The following is a 25,007-nucleotide window of genomic DNA, read 5'->3' as shown; positions in this document are numbered from 1 at the left end:
CAAACATGGCCAAAAGAGCTGAATTCCAGAGGTGAGGTGAGAGTGACAGTCCGTGACATCAAGGCCAGATTTCAATGAGTGTGACATCAAGGAGCCCGAGCAAAAATAGAATCATTGGGTATCAGAGGCAAACTCTTCACTGGTTGGCATCAAATCTGGCAGAAATGAGGGTGGTTGTGGTTATTGGAGTTCAGTCACCTCAGCTCCAGAATGTTTCTGCAGGAGTTCCTCAAGATAGTGTCCCATGGCAACTCATCTTCAATGACCGCCCCTCCGTCATAAAGTCAAGGGTGGGAATATTTGTCAATGATTAGGAGTGTCACGGTGGCTCAGTGGTTAGTACTGCTATCTCACTGCACCACGCACCCTGGTTTGATTCCACCCTCAAGCAACTGTCTGTGTGGAGTTTGCACATTCTCCCCATGACTGCATGGGTTTGCTCCAGATGCTCTGGTTTCCTCCTGCAGCCCAAAGGTATGCAGGTTAGGTGGATTGACCATGCTGAATTGCCCATCGTGTCCAGGGATTTGTAGGTTAGGTGGATTAGTCATGGGGAATGCAGGGTAATAAGGTAGGGAATTGGTCTGGGTGGGATGCTCTTTGGTTTGTTGGTTTAGACTTTATGGGCCAAATGGCCTGCTTCCACACTGTAGAGAATCTGTGTTCTCTGCTGATTGCATAATTTTCAGCACCATTTGAAACTCCTCAGGTAGTGAAGCAGCCCATGTTCAAATACAAGAAGATCTGGATAATATCCAGGCTTGTGCTGACAAGTGGTAAGTAATATTTGTTCCACACAAATGCCAGGCAATGACTATCTCCAATGAGAGAATGGTGTTATCATTAACATTCTGTGGGGTACCATTGATCAGGAATTCAACTGAACTTGCCACATAAGTACAGTGGCTACAACAGCAGGTCAGAGGCTGGGAATACTACTAGAAGTAACTTACCTGCTGACTCCCAAAGCCCGTCCACCATCCATAACGCACAAGTTAGGAATGTGTTGGAATACTCCCCACTTGTCTGGATGCTCCAACAACACTCAAGAAGCTTAATACAACCCGAGAAAACACAGTCGGCTTGATTGGCATCACATCCACAATCACCCAGTCTCTCTAACACCAATACTCAGTAGCAGTAGTGTGCACAGTCTCCCAAGGCATTGCCGAAATTCACCAAAGATCCTCAACCTTCCAAAACCACTGTCAGTTCCGTTCCAAAAGATAAGGGCAGCAAGTACATGCGAACACCACCACCTGCAAGTTCCTTCCAAGCCACTCACTTGGAAATACATTGCTGTTCCTTCACTGAGGCTGGGTCAAAACCCTCCCTCAGGGCATTGTGGGCCTATCTGCAGCACCTGGACTGCAGTGGTTCCAAAAGGCAGCTCACTACCACCTTCTCAAGGGCAAATGGGAAGGGGTAATCAATGCTGGTCAGCCAGCAGCACCCACGTCCCACAGGGGGATTTTGTTTTGGTTTAAAAAGCGTGAAAGTCGATATTAACAAACCTCTTGTTTCTGACGAGCGAGAGTTGTCTTGCTGTTCACACCATGTTTGGAGAATGGGACTTTAGTTTCTCTCTGCATTGTAAATTTCCTTATTGCTGACTTTGCCTCATTTTCCCAACAGATTCAGTAATATCAGCATCGCTCACGGGTGTCACTAGGTGAGAGGTGAGGGGGAATTTTAGTGACTGCAATTACGGTATTAGATTTTTGGGAGGGACAGAGTTTTCTTTCCTGCCTTCCAATTGGTTTTGAAGGTCATTGCCACCCACTGTAGTTCATTACATAACAGGGCTTCGACAAGGGAAAGTTCAGATAATCCGAGAGTTTAAAACCACATCGATCAGTGAGAGATTTCCCTTTTGAATCTTTTTGCAGCTTTTCAGTGCAGGAGCTGAGCTCGAATATAAACTGCGGCCCCTCCTGTTGCCAGTTTCGATCCCGGGATGTCGATTGTAAGTATTTTCCCTGTGGATGCCATCACCCTGGTGTTGCTGGGGGCTCTGACCATTATCCTCCTGCTGTATTTCAACAGCGGCTTGAAAAATCCTGGAGTCGTTAACTTCCCCCCGGGACCCCCTTCTCTCCCAGTGATCGGGAACCTGCACATGTTGGATCTGAAGAAGCTGAACAAATCATTGATGAAGGTAAGAGCGAGTTAGACTCGGACAGTGAATCAGAAGCCTGGTTTGCTCTTTCCCATTTGTGTTCAGCGCTTGGGGATGTGAATTTCTGCTCTGAAGGGGTGATCTCAGTGAGTTATTGTCACCAATGCAAACCAACCAGAATCCAGCTGATATTACCCCGAAATTGACACCATGTTTGCCAGGTAATTGATAGTATTCGTCCCCTGTAACCTGACCATCGACATCAGAGGGAGTGTCTGAGTGTTTAATGTTAGTCAGGGATGAAAAGATGAAGAAAGAAAGAATTTCTAATAAAAACATCCTGTGGGTGGGGGCCGGGGGGAGGGGAGGCCATATTCTTCCGCCTCTCCAGTGTCCACCAGGTGCAGAATTCTCTCAGGTACCAGTCAGCATGACATTTTCCATCCCCAGGAGAGTGGTGTGCAGCCTGGGTGTGTGGCCCATTGAACAGTCTGAAAGGTCACTGGTGTGGTGAATAGGAGATATTAACTGAAGAAACATTCACTGCCTTTAGACCAGTAAATGTCTTCCAGCATTGAAGCCAGATCATACGCTGGACTGTAACATCCTGCATCCTTACCCTTTATATTTGGGCCCTCACACACTTAATTCTTCATGTGTTAAACCACAAGGTAACGGATTTATTGGGATTCAGACTCTAACCTTCCATTCCATCACAGAGGTACAAGTAGTTTCTGAAACCAACATCAGGAGCACATGGCTGATGTAATCAGAGTTTTGGCTTCTGTACGGGCCAATCTCATGATGATTGAGTCTAGCTGTATCATTATACCTTGAGATGGTATAGTAGAGAGAGTGAACAGGATATTAGTGAGAGTGTTACATTGTATTTGAGTGATGTATTGACAGAGCTGCATAAAGCTAAAGACATGTTGAGGATGTGTGAAATGGATTTGAAGCTGATGCCTTTGAAAGTTGTCTGAGGGTGAGCTGGAGCTGATGTGAATGTCCGGTGTAGATCCTGAGAGCTGGTGAGTGCTGCTGAATGAGAGATTGATGTTTGGTTCATGGAACAGTCTGAAAGGTCACTGGTGTAATGAACAAATGTACGTGTCACGGAAAAACTGGTAATAATTTGTCATGTAAACCTTTTCTTGAAGGTATCTGAGAAATATGGCGAGGTATTTAGCATCAAGCTGGGACCCACAACTGCAGTGGTGCTGACCGGTTATGAAGCAGTGAGGGATGCTCTTGTCAACAATGCAGATGAATTTGGAGAGAGAGCACACATCCCAATATTTGAAGCAGTTTCAAAAGGACACGGTAATTTGCATCTTCACTGTTGTAAAACCTATCAGTTAAAATCAGACTGTATTCTGTCCCTGTTCAGATAATGAATATTTTTCAGTGTTTGACAAAGGTTAGTATTTCTTAAAGTATTATGTTTTTAAGAACTTAGAAAGATAAAAAAAACAATGTATCTGATAGTAACTAATTCCTTGCAATTTCTAAAACATGGTTATATTTAATTGCACAATATCCAATAGTCATAAGCATTATGTGATAATTGGTGATGTTAGTGTGGGGCTGTTTAGTAACTTCATTCAGCACCCTGTTTTCCTTGATTTTCAAAATGACATTGATAATATATTCAGCAATACATGTGGTTATACTGGAGGGTTGGGAACATAAATTGTTCTGACACTGAGTGAGACCTGTGGCGGCACGGTGGCACAGTGGTTAGCACTGCTGCCTCACAGCGCCCGAGACCCGGGTTCAATTCCCGCCTCAGGCGACTGACTGTGTGGAGTTTGCACGTTCTCCCCGTGTCTGCGTGGGTTTCCTCCGGGTGCTCCGGTTTCCTCCCACAGTCCAAAAGATGTGCAGGGTCAGGTGAATTGGCCATGCTAAATTGCCCGTAGTGTTAGGTAAGGGGTAAATGTATGGGTGGGTTTTGCTTCGGCGGGTCGGTGTGGACTTGTTGGGCCGAAGGGCCTGTTTCCACACTGTAATGTAATCTAATCTAAAAAAAACCTTAGCTCATCTGTGAAATAGTTCATTTTTACCTCAAGTTTCTGAATATCTTTGGTTAACAGAAGCTGATTGATCTCTAATCTTAAATTAATAGTTGATCTAGCATCAACTGAGATTTTTGTAACAGGCTACAGCATCAAAGGCTGAGGGGTGACCTTATAGAGGTTTATAAAATCATGAGGGGCATGGATAAAGTATATAGACAAACTCTTTTACCTGGGGTGGGGGAGTCCACAACTGGAGGGCATAGGTTTCGGGTGAGAGGACAAAGAATGTGGTGCGTGTATGGAATTGAGCTGCCAGAGGAAGTGGTGGAGGCTGGTATAATTACAACATTTAAAAGGCATCTGGTTGGGTGCATGAATAGGAAGTGTTTAGATGGATATGGGCCAAGTGCTGGTAGATGGGACTAGATTAGGTTAGAATATCTGGTCGGCATGGGTAAGAGGAGGTTTGTATAGAGCACAAATGCTGACAGACCATTTGGTTCAAATAACGTGTTTCTGTGCTGTATATTCAACACAGACCTCTACTTGTCGACAATCTAATGCTTAATTATATAATCTTAATATCTCTGATAATAATTCTGAGGCTTCTAACACTGCTCTTCAAATTATTTATCAACTGAGGAACATTAACTTGATCTGTTAATTGCAGATATTTTTGTTTGGCAGTTTTTTGACTTTTCAAACAAAAATGCTTTTAAAAGCATTTAAACACATAATGGTGCTGTGAAATGAAACATTCTCCTGTTCAATTGTTAATTCATCAATCCCATGTTGAGTGTAAGACAGCTTGAAGTAGTGGAGGGAGCCCACTGCATTGGCATACAATCTACGCTCAGCGATGTCACAGGCAGTTGCATTCTTATCTCTGACTCAGATAGTGTGGGTTCAGGTTCCATATCAGAGACTTGAACATATAATCCAGGTTAATATTCAGAGGTAGTGGTGGAATATTGGATTGCCAGAGATACATTTCTTGGAATTATTCCTATCTTCTCTCTCCAGTGGGAATAAAATGCCTCATAATATCATTGAAAGTAGTGCAGAGAACGTTTTTCCTGATGTCCTAGTTATTACGTGAATTTATGAGGAAAGATTATACAAATTGTGCTGATTTACTCTTAAAGCATGATCTGATTGAAGTCTTTGAGATAGTAACAGGAAAATTATAAACAGGCTATAAACAGAAAAACAGTAGATACAGAAAAACTATTTTCATTGGTTGGGGATTCTAGAACGAGGGGCAGCAGAGTCTGAGAAGCAGGGCCAGACCAAGCAGGCAAAATGGTAGGAAGCACTTGTACACCAAGAGGATTGCAGTTGTTTGGGACTCTCTTCCACAAATGACAGTGGACGCTGGATCAGTTGTTAATTTTGAATCTGAGGTAGGTGATTTATTAAGCAATGGAGTTTGGTCACAGGTCACCCAGGATCGTGACATAGCCTTGAAGGGTGTAATGGCTTACTCCTTTTCCTATGTTGCCACAATCCTATTCGTCCCTCCATCAATATCTCCAAAATTAATAGTTTGTGGAAGCTCATTCTGTGTAAATTGGTTAGTGCATTTACTATATTCTAACAGTGAGTACACCGAAAAGTAACTCAGCGACTGAAGCATTTGGGATGCCAGGATGTTATCTCTAGAAATGTTCTGCATAGTAATATTTCACAACAAAAATGTAAACCTTTCTCACTTCATTGTGTTCTATTTCTCTCATTAGTCAGGCCCTTGATTCTATGAGGAATGTTGTTAGTTTAAGTGAAGATTACAAGAGTCACAATGTTTGCTTCTTTTTGATGGACTTAATTTAAGGTATTATTTTTGGTCACGGGGAGTCATGGAAACAAATGCGAAGATTTGCCCTCACCACATTACGAGATTTTGGAATGGGAAAGAAAACCATTGAAGACAAAATAATTGAGGAGTCAGATTTTCTGGTAAAAATGATTGATGCTTATCAAGGTGAGTTTGTATGAGGTAAATGAACAGAATTACCGTAGTTCCTTTTTTCTGTTTGAATTATTTTTGAATGCCAATATACATTAAAGAATCACAGAAATCTATATCACAGACAGGGACCATTCAAGCTATTGTGTTTCTGCTAACTCTATGTAAGAATAATCCAAAACTAATTGCAATTATTGCGGTAAGCTCCCCCGATGTGTATTCAAACAGATCACATCTGATTGAATAGAAGAACAAGTTCATAGATTTCCAGTTCATCCATCCCTCAATTCATGATCTGTTCTGCAATTCCCTAGCTCAAATTGGACATTGAAGGAGTCTTAAAAATTCTGGTGAGAGTGTCAGCTATCTCCTATCTATCTATCTTTTTATAGGCAAGGGAACAAGCTTCAGGGTCTTACCTGAAGAGTAATGTAATTGTGATTTTTTGTAAATTGAAATACCACCATAGAAATTGGTATCCCATCACAAATTCACCCTTTATTTTCACATGCATAGTCCTTAACTATTGTGCTGCTTCCTCCCAGAACTGACAGAATCTCTGACACTCTTGTTTTTTTAATATATATTTTATTAAACTGAACAAAATACAGTGAACAATAAACAGAAAGCAGAAGTTCACAAAAAAAGACACAATATACAGGGGAAAGAGTAGTAAAGCAAACCCCACTGTTCAACCAGTTTTCAGGGAGATGAGGACAAACCTCAAATCCCACTTCCGTTCATCACAAAGATAACAGTAACAAACACAGGCAAGACAGTGCAATCAAATCAGAAACAATGCATAGAAAGCAGATCCAATATAGCTATAAAAAAGACACCTGACACGTGTCCATACCATATACTGATCAGACTGTGCTTGGCTAGCCTTCCTGCAGAACAGAGTCAGCCTTCCAGTCTCTGGCCACCCTGAGTACTGACTGACCCTCCCCAGGCCCACTTTCCTCCAGGCTGGTCATCGACCACTCAGCTCCCAATCTCCCCAAGTACTAACCGGAATACCCGGGGCTTTCCTATGAGCTGGTTGTTGGCTTTCTGGTCACCGGCCGCACTGTGTACTGACTGACCCTCCCCAGCCCACTTTCCTCTGGGATGGACATCGCCACCCAGTCACCCCACGTACTAACCAAACCTCCCCCTGACCTGCTTTCCTGCTGTTGGCCTTCCAGCACCTGGCTGTCCCGTTACTGACTGCTCCTTTCTCCTGGCCAGCATTCCTACAAACTGGCCAATGACTGTCCGGCTCCCAGCCTCCCTGTGTACTAACTGGTCCTCCTCCGGTTGGCTTTCCTACGGCCTGCCATTGGTCGCCTGACTCAATCTCCCTGCTTACTGACCAGTCTGCCCTATCGTAGATTCCTGAGAGGACACTATCAGTTGCCTGGCTCTGCCTGCCCCATATACTGACAGGCTCCTCCTGGCCTGCTTTCCTCCAGGCCGGTCATCAACTCTCTGGCCCTAAAACACTCCTGTTTATTTATTTTTGGGTTTTTTCTTGCATGAACAGAACCTCTGACACTTCTGTTAATTTTTTTTAAACACCCGCTCTACTGCCTAATTATGGTAGTGCTTATATTTTTCCCCCAGCACCCATGTTGTGTGTGTGCAGGTGTGAGACACAGTGAAAGACACCAGGTGCACAAATCTTTATTCACTTTCCACCACCAGGAAGAAAGGAAACACCCGAGTGGCCAGTGACAAGCAGTGCCCTTCACATCAAAGGGCAATGCTGTGTGACCAAACAATGAAGGGGAGGGCAGGGACTAAATCAAAATAGAGTTGGAGGGGGAAATAATACACTGCGGTGCCCACCTCTCCCTGAACAACTCAAGGGTGTTGATGGAGACCGCGTGCTCCTTCTCCAGAGACACCAGAGCTCTAACGTAACCGCGGAAGAGGGGCAGGCAGTCTGCCCTAATGACCCCCTCCACGGCCCGCTGCCTGGACCTGTTTATGGCCAGTTTGGCCAGGCCCAGGAGCAGACCCACAAGGAGGTCTTCAGATCTGCCCTCCCCCCTCTGCAACGGGTGTCCGAAGATCAGGAGCGTGGGACTGAAGTGCAACCAATAACAGAGAAGGAGGTTTTTGAGGAAATCAAAAAGGGAGTGCAAGCATCCACACCCCATATGTATATGGTCCATGGACTCCACAGCACCACAGAACAAGCAGTGGGGCTGGGAGTCCATGAACCACCGCAATCTGCGGCTGCAGGAGACCACTGCGTGCAGCACCCTCCACCCCAGATCCCTGAGAGAAAGGGGGAGGTCTCCTGCGTAGAGAGCCTTCCACTGGGAAACATTCCTGTTTTAAAAAATTTTTTATTAACCCCTACACTAGCTCCTAAATGCGATAGTGCTTATTTTTCCCCAAGCACCCATGTTGTGTGCATGCAGGTGAAAGACACAAAGTGCACAAAACTTTATTCAATTTCCACCACCTGAGTGGCCAGTGACAAGCAGTGTCCTTCACATTAAAGCGCAATGCTGTGTGATCAAACAGTGAAGGAGAGGGAAAGGATTAAATCAAAATAGAATTCAACTGGGAAATAATACACTCCACTCCCTGTGGTGTCCACCTCTCCCTGAACAACTCCAGGATGTCGGTGGACACCGGGTGCTCCTTCTCCAGAGATACCCAGGCTCTGACATAACCGCGGAAGAGGGGCAGGCAGTGACCCTAACAACCCCCTCCATGGCCCACTGCCTGGACCTGTTTATTTCTGCCAACCAGGACTCCCTGTTTGGACCTAGTTAACAGCCCCGGCAGGGAACTTATATTCTATGAGGTCCACCTGGCTAACCTCATTACATCCAAGTGGTCAGTGACAAGCAGTGCCTTTGACATCAAAGGGCTATGCTGTGTGATCAAACAGTGAATGGGAGGGCAAGGATTAAATCAAAATAGAATTGGATGGGATTCCACAGCACACTCCTGTTTACTTTTTTTTTACACACAGATCTAGCTCCATCAAGAGCCAGCTCTCAGAACGAACAGTACCTTTAACACTCTTGTTTCTATTTTTTTTTCATCTTTTTTTTCTCTTTTTTTTTTAAATTTAACTCCCACACTACCACCTAAGTGCGGTAGTGCTTATTTTTTCCCCAGCACCCATGCTGTGTGTGTGCAGGTGTGAGACACAGTGAAAGACACAAAGTGCACAAATCTTTATTCAAATTCCACCACCAGGAAGATAGGAAAACACCCGAGTGGTCCGCTCCTGTTTATTTTTATTATTTTTTTCTTTTTACACAAAGTGCACGAATCTTTATTCAAATTCCACCACCAGAAAGATAGGAAAACACCCGGGTGGCCAGTGACAAACACTCCCCTTCACATCAAAGGGCAGTGCTGTGTGATCAAAACAGTGAAGGGGAGGGTAGGGACTAAATCAAAATAGAGTTGGAGGGAGAAATAATGCACTCCACTCCCTGCGCCACCCCTTTTTGTTTTCGCCTAACTGCGGTAGTGCTTATTTTTTCCCCAGTACCCATGGTGTGCGTGTGCAGGTGTGAGACACAGTGAAAGACACAAAGTGCACGAATCTTTATTCAAATTCCACCACCAGGGAGATAGGAAAACACCCAGGTAGCCAGTGACAAACACTGCCCTTCACATCAAAGGGCAGTGCTATGTGATCAAAACAGTGAAGGGGAGGGTAGGGACTAAATCAAAATGGAGCTGGAGGGAGAAATGATGCACTCCACTCCCTGCGGCGCCCACCTCTCCCTGAACAACTCCAGGGTGTTGGTCGACACCGCATGCTCCTTCTCCAAGGACACCCGGGCCCTAACGTAACCGCGGAAGAGGGGCCGGCAGTCGGCAACACTCCTGCTTACATCTGCCAACCAGGACTCCCTGATTGGACCTAGTTAACAGCCCAGTCAGGGAGCTCCTATTCTGAGGTCCACCTGGTTAACCTCATTACAATCACTCCATAAATGGTCAATACTCGATTGGGTGTCATGTTTTAAAATTTCTTTTGCAGGTCAACCATTCAATCCAACTATTCAACTGAACTCTGCTGTGGCCAATATAATTTGTTCTATAGTTTTTGGTGACAGATTTGATTATGAGGATGAAAAGTTTGTCAGTTTAGTAAAGAGAGTGAATGAGAACATTCAACTTGCTGGTTCACCTGTGGTCCACGTAAGTTTCATCTTTCATTTGAATTATATTCTTGAAGAGATCATTTGCAACTTGCAGTAAATGGAAGGGGTCCGTACGTGGAGCCTCAGTGTATTTGTGGTGCAATATATCTGGTCATTAATTGCCCAATTAAGGGCCTTAATTGGTGTGAGGATAGGCAGGCTGCACTAGGCCTGCCCCTCCTACACATAACAGGGTGGGCTGGTTTGGCGATGGGCAGGTGTGTGCCAGTGTCATCTACAAAGGGTTACAGCCTCCTGTGACTGTAAACCTGCTCATGAAACTATACCCATCAATTCCACTTTGAACAGATTCAATATATGCTGGTCTGGGGAGTAGATTCCAATGGTTAATGACACTTTGAGAGAACAAATCTGTCCCCATCTCTGCGTTTTTCAAACAATTTCTTACTTTCAAATTTATAGTCTCTGTTTTAAATACTTTGACAAGTGAAAATATCCTCTCAATACCCATCAAGCTGCCTCAAAATCTTGAATCTCTGGAAGATACCTCTTATTCATTGAAACTGAAACAGCAGCCTGTCCAACACAGAAGGTGATTATTTGGTCCAGTATTCCTTCTCCAACTCTTTTGAAAGAATCACATAATTGGTCCAAGTCCCTTTCTCATCCCATGACTCAGCAATCTGATTTTTTTTAAGTATTTATCCAATTCAAATTTGCTAGAACTGCTTGGGAGGATTTAAACTAGTAAGGTGGGGGGGGGGGGGGGGGGCAGATGTGGGACCCAGGGAGATAGTGAGGAAAGAGATCGATCTGAGACGGGTACAGCTGAGAACAGAAGTGAGTCAAACAGTCACGGCAGGCAGGGACAAGGTAGGAATAATAAATTTAACTGCATTTATTTCAATGCAAGGGGCCTAACAGGGAAGGCAGATGAACTCAGGGCATGATTAGGAACATGGGACTGGGATATCATAGCAATTAGGGAAACATGGCTCAGGGATGGGCAGTACTGGCAGCTGAATGTTCCAGGATACAAATGCTACAGGAAGGATAGAATGGGAGGCAAAAGAGGAGGGGGAGTGGCATTTTTGAGAAGGGATAGCATTACAGCTGTGCTAAGGGAGGATATTCCCGGAAATACATCCAGGGAAGTTATTTAGGTGGAACTGAGAAATAAGAAAGGGATGATCACCTTATTGGGATTGTATTATAGACCCCCCCAATAGTCAGAGGGAAATTGAGAAACAAACTTTTATAAGGAGATTTCAGCTATCTGTAAGAATAGTAGGGTGGTTATGGTAAGGGATTTTAACTTTCCAAACGTAGACTGGGACTGCCATAGTGTTAAAGGTTTAGATGGAGAGGAAATTCTTAAATGTGTGCAAGACAATTTTCTGATTCAGTATGTGGATGTACCTACTAGAGAAGGTGCAAAACTAGACCCACTCTTGGTAAATAAGGCAGGGCAGGTGACTGAGGTGTCAGTGGGGGAGCACTTTGGGGCCAGTGACCATAATTCTATAGTGATGGAAAAGGATAGACCAGATCTAAAAGTTGAAGTTCTAAATTGGAAAAAGGCCAATTTTGACGGTATTAGGCAAGAACTTTTGAAAGCTGATTGGAGGCAGATGTTTGCAGATAAAGGGACGGCTGGAAAATGGGATGCCTTCAGAAATGAGATAACAAGAATCCAGAGAAAGTATATTCCTGTCAGGGTGAAAGGGAAGGCTGGTAGGTTTAGGGAATGCTGGATGACTAAAGAAATTGAAGGTGTGGTTAAGAAAAAGAAGTAAGCATATGTCAGGTACAGACAGGATAGATCGAGTGAATTCTTAGAGTATAAAGAAAGTAGGAGTATACTTAAGAGGGAAATCCGGAGGGCAAAACGGGGATATGAGATAGCTTTGGCAAATAGAATTAAGGAGAATCCAAAGGGTTTTTACAAATATACTAAGGAAAAAAGGGTAACTAGGGAGAGAGTAGGGCCCCTCAAAGATCAGCAAGGTGGCCTTTGTGTGGAGCCACAGAAAATGGGGGAGATACTAAATGAATATTTTGCATCAGTATTTACTGTGGAAAAGGATTTGGAAGATATAGACTGTAGGGAAATAGATGGTGACATCTTGCAAAATGTCCAGATTACAGAGGAGGAAGTGATGGATGTCTTGAAACAGTTAAAGGTGAATAAATCCCCAGTATCTGATCAGGTGTACCTGAGAACTCTGTGGGAAGCTAGAGAAGTGATTGCTGGGCCTCTTGCTGAGATATTTGTATCATTGATAGTCACAGGTGAGGTGCCAGAAGACTGGAGGTTGGCAAACGTGGTGCCACTGTTTAAGAAGGGCGGTAAAGACAAGCCAGGGAACTATAGATTGATGAGCCTGACCTCAGTGGTGGGCAAGATGTTAGAGGGAATCCTGAAGGACAGGATGTACATGTATTTGGAAAGGCAAGGACTGATTTGGGATAGTCAACATGGCTTTGTGCGTGAGAAATCATGTCTCACAAACTTGACTGAGTTTTTTGAAGAAGTAACAAAGAAGATTGATGAGGGCAGAGCAGTAGATGTGATCTATATGGACTTCACTAAGGCGTTCGACAAAGTTTCCCATGGGAGACTGATTAGCAAGGTTAGATCTCATGGAATACAGGGAGAACTGGCCATTTGGACACAGAACTGGCTCAAAGGTAGAAGACAGAGGGTGGTGGTGGAGGGTTGTTTTTCAGACTGGAGGCCTGTGACCAGTGGAATGCCACAAGGATCGGTGCTGGACCCTCTACGTTTTGTAATTTACATCAATGATTTGGATGCGAGCATAAGAGGTACAGTTAATATGTTTGCAGATGACACCAAAATTGGAGGTGTAGTGGACAGTGAAGAGGGTTACCTCAGATTACAACAGGATCTGGGCCAAATGGGCCAATGGGCTGAGAAGTGGCAGATGGAGTTTAATTCAGATAAATGAGAGGTGCTGCATTTTGGGAAAGCAAATCTTAGCAGGACTTATACACTTGATGGTAAGGTCCTAGGGAGTATTGCTGAACAAAGAGACCTTGGAGTCCGGATTCATAGCTCCTTGAAAGTGGAGTTGCAGGTACATAGGATAGTGAAGAAGGCGTTTGGTATGCTTTCCTTTATTGGTCAGAGTATTGAGTACAGGAGTTGGGAGGTCATGTTGCGGCTGTACAGGACATTGGTTAGGCCACTGTTGGAATATTGCATGCAATTCTGGTCACCTTCCTATCGGAAAGATGTTGTGAAACATGAAAGGGTTCAGAAAAGATTTACAAGGATGTTGCCAGGGTTGGAGGATCTGAGCTACAGGGAGAGGCTGAACAGCTGGGGCTATTTTCCCTGGAATGTCGGAGGCTGAGGGGTGACCTTATAGAGGTTTATAAAATTATGAGGGGCATGTCTAGGATAAATAGGCAAAGTCTTTTCCCTGGAGCCAGGGAGTCCAGAACTAGGGGGCATAGGTTTAGGGTGAGAGGGAAAAGATATAAAAGAGACCTAAGAGGCAACGTTTTCACGCAGAGGGTGGTGGAGGCTGGTACAATTGCAACATTAAGAGGCATTTGGATGGGTACATGAATATGAAGGGTTTGGAGAAATATGGGCCGGGTTCTGGCAGGTGGGACTAGATTGGGTTGGGATATCTGGTTGGCATGGACGGGTTGGATCGAAGGGTCTGTTTCCATGCTGTACATCTCTATGACTCAATTCCCTTTTGAAAAATATTGAATTTGTTTGCACAACTGTTTCAGGCATTGTATGATGATAAAGACTCTAAAAAGGTATAATTATCCAAAATGTTCAAAAACCACTGTATTTATCGAAGATTCATAATGTTTAAAAGATTTGTCTATCACTTATTTTGAAATTACGATTACTTCAATGTGAGCAGGTCATTAGTTCATTTCAATATCTACCTTAATAACATGCAGTTATTTTGATTCTGTAGCTGTACAATGCATTTCCACTCCTGAGATTTCTTCCAGGAAGACACAATAAAGTGTTTACCAATACAGAACAGACTATGAATTTCCTCAAAGGCTTCTTCAAAGAAAATCGTCAGAAACTAGATGGCAATGACCTGAGGAGTTTTATCGATGTGTTCATGATCAGACAACAGAAGGTAAACACCCCTTTGTTTTTCAGAGTTTTGCCACCTTCCTAAAGTTAAACTTACATATTTCAGAAAAAAAAGTCACATTTGTTCAGTTCAGCATTGGCCTGATAGTCTGAATAGACTCTTTTTTGATGCAAATGTATATGATTCGAGGTAAAGAGTGTGAAAAATGTTGTTCTTTTTCGAAAAAAGCATGTTACAGCTGATGAAGTAGATTTGAAGTGGAGTCACTTTCTGATATAGATTTGTCCAAGATCAATAAAATGTGGTCAGAACCTCATGGCTCTTTGCGGGAATTTGTTCTACTAAACTTGCTCTTGCACTTCCTACAATATACTGTTGGCTGCACTACAAAAAGCACTTGTTATTGACTTTAAGGTGCTTTGGGGCATTTTAAGATCTTGAAAAGCACAATAGAATATATTTCTTTGTGATACATTGACCTGAGAGGAGATAGCACCTCAGAATAACATCTTATCTGAAAGACTGCACCTCTGACAGTTTGGCCTCCCTCAGTACTATGCTGGAGTAAACATACAGAAGCCTTGTTTTCCTGGCCCCTATTTTGAGCTGCAATACCCAATAATCAATGTGTCAGATTAAGTATGCATCATAGGACTTACAGTACAGGTCTCAATTCAATTCTGAGCTATTGCATTGTCAATCTTGCTTTCAGGAATCGGACAACCCTAATTCATACTTCCATGAAGACAACTTACTGACTTCGACAACTAACCTGTTTGCTGCAGGGATGGAGACCACCTCAACCACACTTCGTTGGGGAATGCTTCTGATGATGAAATATCCAGAAATCCAGAGTAAGGAGCACTCTTGATTAATTCCACTCTGCAGCTGACCTTGTTGGATGGTTTTCAGTGTCTCATATTCTCTGTTTACTGTGATTGAGATTTTGATGTTGTTCAAAAATATTTTCAATTAAGTGCTTCCAATGACTTTAAAATGTGCTCGGATTGCAGGAAAGGTTCATGAGGAAATTATCAGAGTTATTGGATCGGAACGACATCCCAGAGTTGAAGATCGGAAAGATATGCCGTACACTGATGCAGTGATCCATGAAATCCAAAGGTTTGGAGATATTGTACCACTGGGCATAACACATGAAACAACAGTGGACGTAAACTTCAGAGGATACTTCATTCCAAAGGTAACCTCAGGAAAGGCTGGCTGCATTCAGGGCCTGATAGACAGACAATAGGGAGCAAGAAAGGGAACATTGAAAACTGGTTGCAGTATGCATCATTAGAATGTGAATGATTCAATCTTATGTTTGTCATTCTATTTAGAATAATATGGCAATGTCTGACTGCATTTGTGTATTTTATTAATGTTTTAATATATACAGATAATGGACAAAAAAAAGAGTGGAGTGGAGAACAAAATTGAAAAATACGGTTTGATCACAACTTTGTATTTGCAGAGCCCCTCCTAATGTAGTAAATCAACCCAAGAATCTTCAGAGTTATCGAAGAATAATTAACACCAAAAGCCATAAAATGATAGACGTAGACATGCAGCCAAAAGCTTAGTCGAAAGGCAGGTTTTAAGAACTTGTTAAAAGAGGAGAAAGAAATAGAGAGGGGATCCCAGAGTTTAGGACCCAGGCCACTGCAGGCACAGCCATCAGTCCTGGCGCAGTTCAAATCAGGATGCTCAGGGGACCACAGTTAGATTGTAAATGCTATTTCTAAATTTCAAATACATTTATCAATGAGCAACTGTGCAATTGTTTTGAACCATGCCTTTGCATTTTTATAATAATGACATAATACAGAAATGATATTTTAATATTTTTAGGGAACCCATGTAATCCCATTGCTGTCCTCTGTGCTGTATGATAAAACCCAATGGGAAAAACCAAATGAGTTCAACCCATCTCACTTTCTGAATGCTGAGGGCAAGTTTGTGAAGAGAGATGCCTTCATACCTTTCTCTGCAGGTAACATCACTGACTAACTTTTTAGTGATATGTGAGTGAAATAATCCATCCCTGGCTGGGGCTAATAAGATCAAGGAGATGCATCAGCGAGGGCATTTCAGTCCTGCTAGGGCAGCACAATGGCTCAGTGGTTAGCACTGCTGCCTCCCAGCATCAGTGACCCTCCTCATATGAGAGTGGGTTTCCTCCGGGTGCCTGGTTTCCCCCCACAATCTAAAGGTGTGCAGGTTAGGTGGATTGACCATGCTAAATTGCCCATAGTGTCCAGGGATGTGCAGGTTAGATGGGTTAGCCATGGGAAATGCAGAATTACAGGGATAAGGTAGGGGTATGGGTACAGTGGGATGCTCTTCAGTGCTGTGGACTTGATGGACTGAATGGCCTGCTACCACGCACTGTAGGGATTCTATGATTCTGTGCTGGGGAGAAAGGCATTGGTGGGGGTGCTAATGTCCAAGCAGAGTCCAATCCAATATCTGTGCACATAGTTTTTTACTGGAGGATTGAGTAGCCATCAGTAATGGGAATCTGGGGTTATGTGTCTTTTCCCTAAGACTGCAAAAAGTTATTTATCATCACAAAGGTGCAGATTAATTGCTGACACATCAGAAATGAATAAGCATTCTTGATTAAAGCTGTATCTTTCCCAACAGTAGGGCATTTTAAAATGCCTGTCGTCATTATTCTAGAATTATGATCATTGTTGAAATGTTGGCAATCTCAGTGACCAATACACAATGGCAGATATGGCTGCAATTTAACGCATCCACTGAAAACCCGTCCTTATGACAATGCAGCTCTTGCTTAATCCCACAGTGAGAGCATCAGCCTCGATTTCCTGCCTCAGGTTCTAGAGTGATGCTTCAACTTCCAACCTTCAAGATTTGTGCTACTCATATAACACAGACCGTTACAGCGCATCACAGCCCCTTTGGCCCTCAATGTTGCACCAACCTTTGAAAATAATCTGCTATCCATCTAATCTGCACCATTCCATTATTATCCATATGTATGCCCATTTAAATCTAATCTAATCCAAATGCCCTTAACGTTGGTGAGTCTACTATTGTGGCAGACAGACCATTCCATGCCCCTACTACTCTGAGTAAAGAAACTACTCTTAATATCTGTCCTAAATCTACCACCCCTCAATTTAAAGCTATGTCCCCTCGTGTTATCCCATAATACTCCAGGTGCGGCCTTACCAGTGTCTTGTATAGCTGAAGCAGGACCTCATGGCTCTGAAAATCCATCCCCCTACCAATAAACGCCAACTCACCTTCTTAACATATGCCTTCTTAACATACCTATCAACCTGGGCGGCAACTTTCAGGGATTTGTGCACCTGGACACCAAGATCTCTCTGTTCATCTACGCTGCCAAGAATGTTACCATTACCCCAGTACTCTGCATTCCTGTTATTTCTTTTTAAGTGAACTACTTCAAACATTTCTGCATTAAGTTCCATTTGCCACTTATCAGCCCAGCTCTGCATCTTATTCACGTCCCTCTGTAATCTATAGCATCCTTCGGCACTATCCACAACTCTGTCTATTTTAGTGTCATCTGCAAATTTACTAACCCATCCTTCTACGCCCACATCCAGATCATTTATAAAATTGACAAACAGCAGTGTCCCCTAAACAGATCCTTGTAGCACAACACTGGTAACTGAGCTGCAGGATGAATATTTCCCATCAACCGCCACCCTCTGTCTTGTTTCAGATAACCAATTTCTGATCCAAACTGTTAAATCACCTTCAATCCTGAAACACAGTATTTATGTAATAGCCTACTGCATGGAACCTTATCAAATGCCTTACTGAGGTCTATATGCACCACAGCAACCTCTTTACCTTCATCCACCCTGCTTTGGCACCTTCTTGAAGAACTCAGTAAGGTTAGTGAGACACAACCTGTCCTTCACAAAACTGTGACTATCCCGAATCAAATTATTCCTTACAGACGATAAATCCTTCTCTTCTAACCTTTTTCCAACACTTTACCCACAACCGAAGTAAGGCTCACTGGCCTATAATTACCAAGGTTGTTCCAACTCCCCTCCTATTACAAAGGAACATCATTTGCTATCCTCCAGTCTTCTGGCACTATTGCTGTTGACAATGATGACATAAAGATTGAAGCCAAATGCTCTGCATTCCCCTCCCTAGTTTCCCCGAGAATCCGAGGATAAATCCCATCCGTCCCAGGGGTCTTATCTATTTTCAGATCTTCCAAAATTGCTGAAACCTCCTCTTTGTCAACCTCAATCCCAACTAATCTTGTAGCCTGGATCTCCACATTCTGACTAACATTGCCCATTTCCAATGTGAATACTGACAAAAAGTATTCATCAAGCGTTTCCCCATGTCCTCAGATTCCACAGACCACTTTCCACTCCTATCCTTGATTAGCTCTAATCTTATGCTTGTTATTCTTTTATTCTGGATGTACTTATAGAAGGCCTTTGGGTTTGCCTTGATCTGATCCACCAACAACTTTTCATGTCCCTTCCTGGCTCTTTTTAGCCAGCTCTTTAGATCTTTTCTGGCTAACCTATAACACTCAAGCCCCCTATCTGAGATTTCATGCCTCATCCTCACATAAGCCGCTGCCTTATTTTTGACAAGAGCTTCAACTTAGAGTCATAGAGATGTACGGCATGGAAACAGACCCTTCAGTTCAACTTGGCCACACTGACCTAATATCACAACCCAATCTCGTCCCACCTGCGAGCACCCGGCCCATATCCCTCCAAACCCTTCCTATTCATATATCCATCCAGATGCCCTTTAAATGTTACAATTGTACCAGCCTCCACCACTTCCTCTGGCAGCTCATTCCAAACACGTACCACCCTTTGCGTGAAAAAGTTGCCACTTAGGTCTTTTCTATATCTTTCCCCGTTCACCCTAAATCTATGCCCTCTAGTTTTGGACTCCCCCTACCCCAGGGAAGAGACTTTGTCTATTTATCCTATCCATGCTCCTCATGATTTTGTAATCCTCTACAAGGTTACCCCTCAGCCTCTGACGCTCCAGGGAAAACAGCCCCAACCTGTTCAACCTCTCCCTATAGCTCAAATCCTCCAACCCTGGCAACATCCTTGTAAATCTTTTCTGAACCCTTTCAAGTTTCACAACATCTTTCCGATAGGAAGGAGACCAGAACTGCATGCAGTATTCTGCTAGTGGCCTAACCAATGTCCTGTACAGCCGCAACATGACTTCCCAACTCCTGTACTCAATACTCTGACCAATAAAGAAAAGCATACCAAACGCCGCCTTCACTATCCTATCAACCTGCGACTCCACTTTCAAGAAACAATTAACCTGTGCTTCAAGGTCTCTTTGTTCAGCAACACTCCCCAAGACCTTAACGTTAAGTGTACAAGTCCTGCTAAGATTTGCTTTCCCAAAATGCAGCACCTCACATTTATCTAAATTAAACTCCATCTGCCACCCCTTGGCCCATTGGCCCATCTGATCAAGATCCTGTTGTAATCTGAGGTAACCTTCTTCGATGACCACTGCACCTCCAATTTTGGTGTCATCTGCAAACTTACCAACTGTACCTCTTATGCTCACATTTATATAAATGATGAAAAGTAGAGGACTCAGCACCGATCCTTGTGGCACTCTACTGGTCATAGACCTCCAGTCTGAAAATCAACCCTCCACCACTACCCTCTGTCTTCTACCTTTGAGCCGGTTCTGTATCCAAATAGCTAGTTCTCCCTGTATTCCATGAGATCCAACCTTGCTAACCAGTCTCCCATGGGAAACCTTATCGAATGCCTTACTGAAGTCCATATAGATCATGTCTACCACTCTGTCCTCATCAATCCTCTTTGATACGTCTTCAAAAAACTCAATCAAGTTTGTGACACATGATTTCCCATGCGCAAAGCCATGTTGACCATCCCTGTTCAGTCCTTGCCTTTGCAAATACATGTACAGCCTGTCCCTCAGGATTCCCTCCAACAACTTCCCTACCACCGACGTCAGGTTCACTGGTCTATAGTTCCCTGGTTGTTCATACCACCCTTCTTAAACAGTGGCACCCCATTAGCCAACCTCCAGCCTTCCGGCACCTCACATGTGACTATCGATGATACAAATATCTCAGTAAGAGGCCCACGGAGGTCTAGGGCACACCTGATCAGGTCCTGGGGATTTATCCACTTTAATGCATTTCAAGACATCCAGCACTTCCTTCTCTGTAATATGGACATTTTTCAAAATGTCACTATGTATTTCCCTCCATTTTATATCTTCCATGTCCTTTTCCACATTAAATGCTGATGTCTCCCCCATCTCCTGCAGCTCCACACAAATGTCGCTTTGCTGATTTTTGATGGGCCTTCTTCTCTCCCTAGTTGCCCTTTTGTCATTAATGTATTTGTGAAATCCTTTGGATTCTCCTTAACTCTATTTGCCAAAGCTATCTTATGCCCCCTTTTTACCCTCCTGACTTCTCTCTTAAGTAAAATCGTACTGCCTTGATACTCTTCTAAAGATTCAATTGATCTATCCTATCTATACCTGACATATGCTTCCTTTTTTTCCTTAATCAAACCCTCAATTTCTTTAGTCATCCAGCATTCCCTATACCCACCAGCCTTTCCTTTCACCCTAACCGGATCTTGCCTAATCACATCATAATTGCCTTTTCCCCCCAGTTATACCTCTTTCTTTGTAGTATATACCTGTTCCTGCCCATTGCTATTGTAAACGTAACCAAATTATGCTCAGTATTGCCAAAGTGCTCACATACCTCCAAATCTAACGTCTAGCCCGTTTCATTCTCCAGTACCAAATTCAATATGGCATCGCCCCTTGTTGGTTTGTCTACATACTGTGTCAGAAAACCCTCCTGCACACATTGAACAAATACTGACTCATCTAAACTACTTGAATTATAGTATTTCCAGTCAATATTGGGAAAGTTAAAGCCCCCATAACAACTACCCTGTTATTCTTGCTCCTATCGAGAATGCTTTCCCCTACATCCTGAAACAATTTGGAGGCCTTTAGAAAACTCCTAACAATGTGACCTCTCCTTTCCTGTTTCTAACCTCAGCCCAAACTACCTCAGTGGATGTGTCCTCAAATGTTCTCTCTCAGCTGCTGTAATACTGCCCTTGATTAACAATGCCACCCTCACCCCCCCCCCCCCCCCCCCCCTCTTTTACCATGATCTCTGTTCTTACTGAAACATCTAAATCCCGGAATCTGCACCAACCATTCCTATGACTCCGTAATAACTGTTCCATAACCGTTACAATGTTCACATCTACCCGACAATGCGATAAATTGCCCAGTTATGTCCTGAGCAGGACAAATCCAACTTGGCTAATTACCACTCCATCAGTCCACTGTCGATTATCAGTAAAGTGATGGAAGGTGTCATCAACATTGTCATTAAGCAGCACCAGCTCAGCAATAGCCTGGTCAATGATGCCCAGTTTCGGTTCCGTCAGGGCCACCCAGCTCCAGACCTCATTACAATCGCTTTCACATTTTTTTGCAAATGTGTTTTTGCAGGTCGAAGGATTTGTGCTGGTGAGACCCTGGCTAAAATGGAGCTGTTCCTCTTCTTTACTACACTGATACAAAAATTTAAGTTTCAAGTCCCACCGAATGTCAGTGAACTGGAACTCAAGTCTGGAGTGGGTTTTACTTCGTTCCCAAAGTACCAAACTGTGTGCGCTGAGCGTCGCTGATGAAGCCACCTCATTCATCATTTACTTGATTTTCATTTGCACAAACATTTAATCATCTGAATAAAAGTGTTCCCTTGTTTCTTCACACGGTGCCTTTCAAATTGGGCTGAGTCATCATCATTATATTTACTTTAACAATGTGATGTTCACTGTACAAACTAGCTCTGTCACAAAACACAAAGGAGTTAGAAGGATCGGTGAATTAAGAAACATGACTGTGAATTTCCTGAAGTTGCCCAGTGATTTATGCCCCAATTTTCATCACATAAATGACATCAAATCCTTAATCTTGAGTTATTTTTCACAATTTGTCAGATTCCCTGAAGAATTGTCCAAAGAATATATTGTGTAAAATATCCCTCTCACCCTAACCTATGCAGTAATTTATGTTAAAGAGCTGGGTGTTTGACATTAAGTAATAGGAGGCTATGAAATCTATTGTATCATTCCCAAGTTTGAGTGAAAATTCATTAAATAATTTCATTGACTTTTATAAACACATTACACCGAGCATTTACCATCAATCATTCTTAAATGGCACCTCCCGATGAAATGAACCACCTACCCCACCAATATGCCTATTTGTTTAATGCATAAAGGTGAGCAGACATTTGTACAGTCAATAAATTACCCTGTGAGTAAACATGAAGGTTGTCAACTCTGGACATATTACTGGAGGTTTAATTATTTAACCTCAAGTCTCTGCCTAATGTCACTTCCATCAGTTGACCATCCTGTGTCCTGCCCAGCCAATTATTGAACAGCCTCTTTCTTACACAGTTTGATCATTCTTCACTGTCAGCCTTTTATTCCCCCATTATCTTTTCTTTACATAAATAGTAACTTCTCAAAGAAAAATCATGTGAGCAAGTTTTTATCAGATTTGTAGCTCAGGTAAAAGGGGCAAAGTTCAAAAGAGATGGAAGGGGCAAGTTTTTAACACAGAGAGTGGTAGGTGCCTGAAACATGCTGCCAGGGTTAGTGCTGAAGGCAGATACGATAGGAGTGTTTAAAGGAATTTTAGATAAGCACATGAATAAATATATCCCTCCAGGGCTCTGGACCATTGGCAGGCAGAAGGGATTAGTTCAAGTTGGTGTTATGTTCAACACAACATCATGGGTTGAAGGGTCTGTTCCATGCTGTACTCTCTATGTTCTATAAGTATATATATTTTAGTCTGCTTTTCAGTTTTGTCTTTGGGACACATTTAAATCATAATAATAATGTATGGAAAGAGGCTTATTGTGCTTTTTTCTGACTCTTTGATGTAGCTTTCCATACTCTTTCCATGATTAGCCCAGGGAATTCTTCCCAATTGGATATTTATACTTTTGGAAGTTCTGAGTAAGGCAGCAAAATCCAAGTCTTAACAACTTGCTGTGTAATTTTTTTCTTAGATTGCCTTGGACATTTTGTTAATTAAATTGATGATCCTGATGCCATTGGAAGCAGATTTTTTTTACCAGCCAGTTTGGAGGAATGCAATACAGACTTGCTTAATAAAATCTCTTGTAGTTTCAAACTCAGCAGTTCCCTCATCCTTGTTGAAATCTAACAATGGAAGAAAACTGGCAACAAGGAATTCATAGCAATTTTAAAAGAATCAGCAGAATCCTGCTATTTCAGAGACAAGTGATGCTATCAGAGATTGACTGGTGTGAGGTTTAAAATGCCTTCACAGTTTGTCATACTGTACTCTTTCTGCCAGATTTTTGGGCTACTCATTCAAATTATTTATATCTGACTGTAATTCCCAAGTAGCAAGCTCTCTATGTCATTTTCAGGATATGTTCTTACCTATCTTCCTATCATCCGCAAATGTAGCTAGCATGTTCCTCTTATATAAATCATTGATATAAATTGTTAAAAACAGAGGTCCAGCAGAGAATTCTGTCAGTCTCCACTCATCACATCCTGCTGGACAGGAAAAAAACTGTTTGCTCTCTGTTTGCTGTCAGCCAGCCCATCCTCTGGTCATGCATGTCCTCTGTTACCTCCTGCATCATGAGCTCCTACTCTGAACCTTTATGTGGCTTCCTGTCAACATCTTCTGGAAATCCAAGTACAACATGTCTCCAGGCTCCAACTTATCCACAGTACATGATGCTCCCTTAAGGAACTTCAATAAATTGGTTAAGCATGATTTCTCTTTCACTAATCCACGCTGACCCTTGTAATCTTTATCTCTCCTTCATGCTCAGCTATTATCTCCTCAGTGCTCAAATTCTGACGTTTTCTGAAGGGCAGACCTCCAGCTAACTGGCCTCTAGTTTCTTGTTCCCAGCCTCCCTCTCTTCTTCAATTGAAGAGTTTTATTTAATCTTTTCCAGCCTAATGGAACCTTTCCAGAATCTAGGGAACTTTGAAAAATGAACATTAATGCATCTGCTACCTCATTAGCCACCTCTTTTAAGACCTTAAAGTTAAGCCTACCAAGGTCCAGGGACTTGTTAGCTCAGAGTTTCAGTTTGTTCAGTACTGTTTCCCAAATGACTGTAATGTCACCATGTTTCTGACTCCCTTCAATATAAGTTGAGAGTTTAGGAGATATGGTTAGTATGTTTATCGATGACACCAAGATTGATGGTATAGTAGACAGTGAAGTCAGTTATCTGGGAATGCAGTGAGATCTTGATTAACTGGGCCAATGGGCTGAGCAATGGCAGATGGTGTTGAATTTAGTTAATTTTGGTAAGGCAAACCAGGACAGGACTGACACAGTCAATGCTTGAGCCCTGGGGAGTGTTATTGAACAAATGGATCTGAGGGGCTTCTTGAAAATGGAGTCACAGACAGGTTGGTGAAGAATGCTTTCAGCTTGCTTGCAGTCACCAGTCAGTGCACTGAGTATAGGATCCGTGCTATTTTGTTGCAGCTGTAGAGAAGGTAGATAGCCATCAGCTTTTACCCATGGTAGGGGAATCTAAAAATAGAGGGCAAAGGTTTAAGGTGAGAG

General features: G+C 42.9%; 1 protein-coding gene across 1 annotated transcript; it reads left to right on the top strand.

The window, feature by feature from the left end:
• Positions 1-1,808: 1,808 nt before the first annotated feature.
• LOC122560511 (cytochrome P450 2K1-like) lies at positions 1,809-23,488 on the top strand. The gene is made up of 9 exons (XM_043711179.2): positions 1,809-2,158; positions 3,280-3,442; positions 5,972-6,121; positions 10,110-10,270; positions 14,199-14,372; positions 15,043-15,184; positions 15,344-15,531; positions 16,182-16,323; positions 21,870-23,488. The coding sequence occupies exons 1-9, from the start codon at positions 1,958-1,960 to the stop codon at positions 22,046-22,048; spliced, it is 1,500 nt and encodes a 499-aa protein (XP_043567114.2). The 5' UTR covers positions 1,809-1,957; the 3' UTR covers positions 22,049-23,488.
• Positions 23,489-25,007: the final 1,519 nt, after the last annotated feature.

This window comes from Chiloscyllium plagiosum, unplaced genomic scaffold, assembly GCF_037043375.1.
Source record: "Chiloscyllium plagiosum isolate Xiang-an unplaced genomic scaffold, Cpla_swu_hap1 HiC_scaffold_20, whole genome shotgun sequence".
NCBI classification, from domain to species: Eukaryota; Metazoa; Chordata; class Chondrichthyes; order Orectolobiformes; family Hemiscylliidae; genus Chiloscyllium; species Chiloscyllium plagiosum.
Note: the sequence above shows the minus strand (reverse complement) of the source record. Positions and strands in the feature narration are given on the sequence as shown.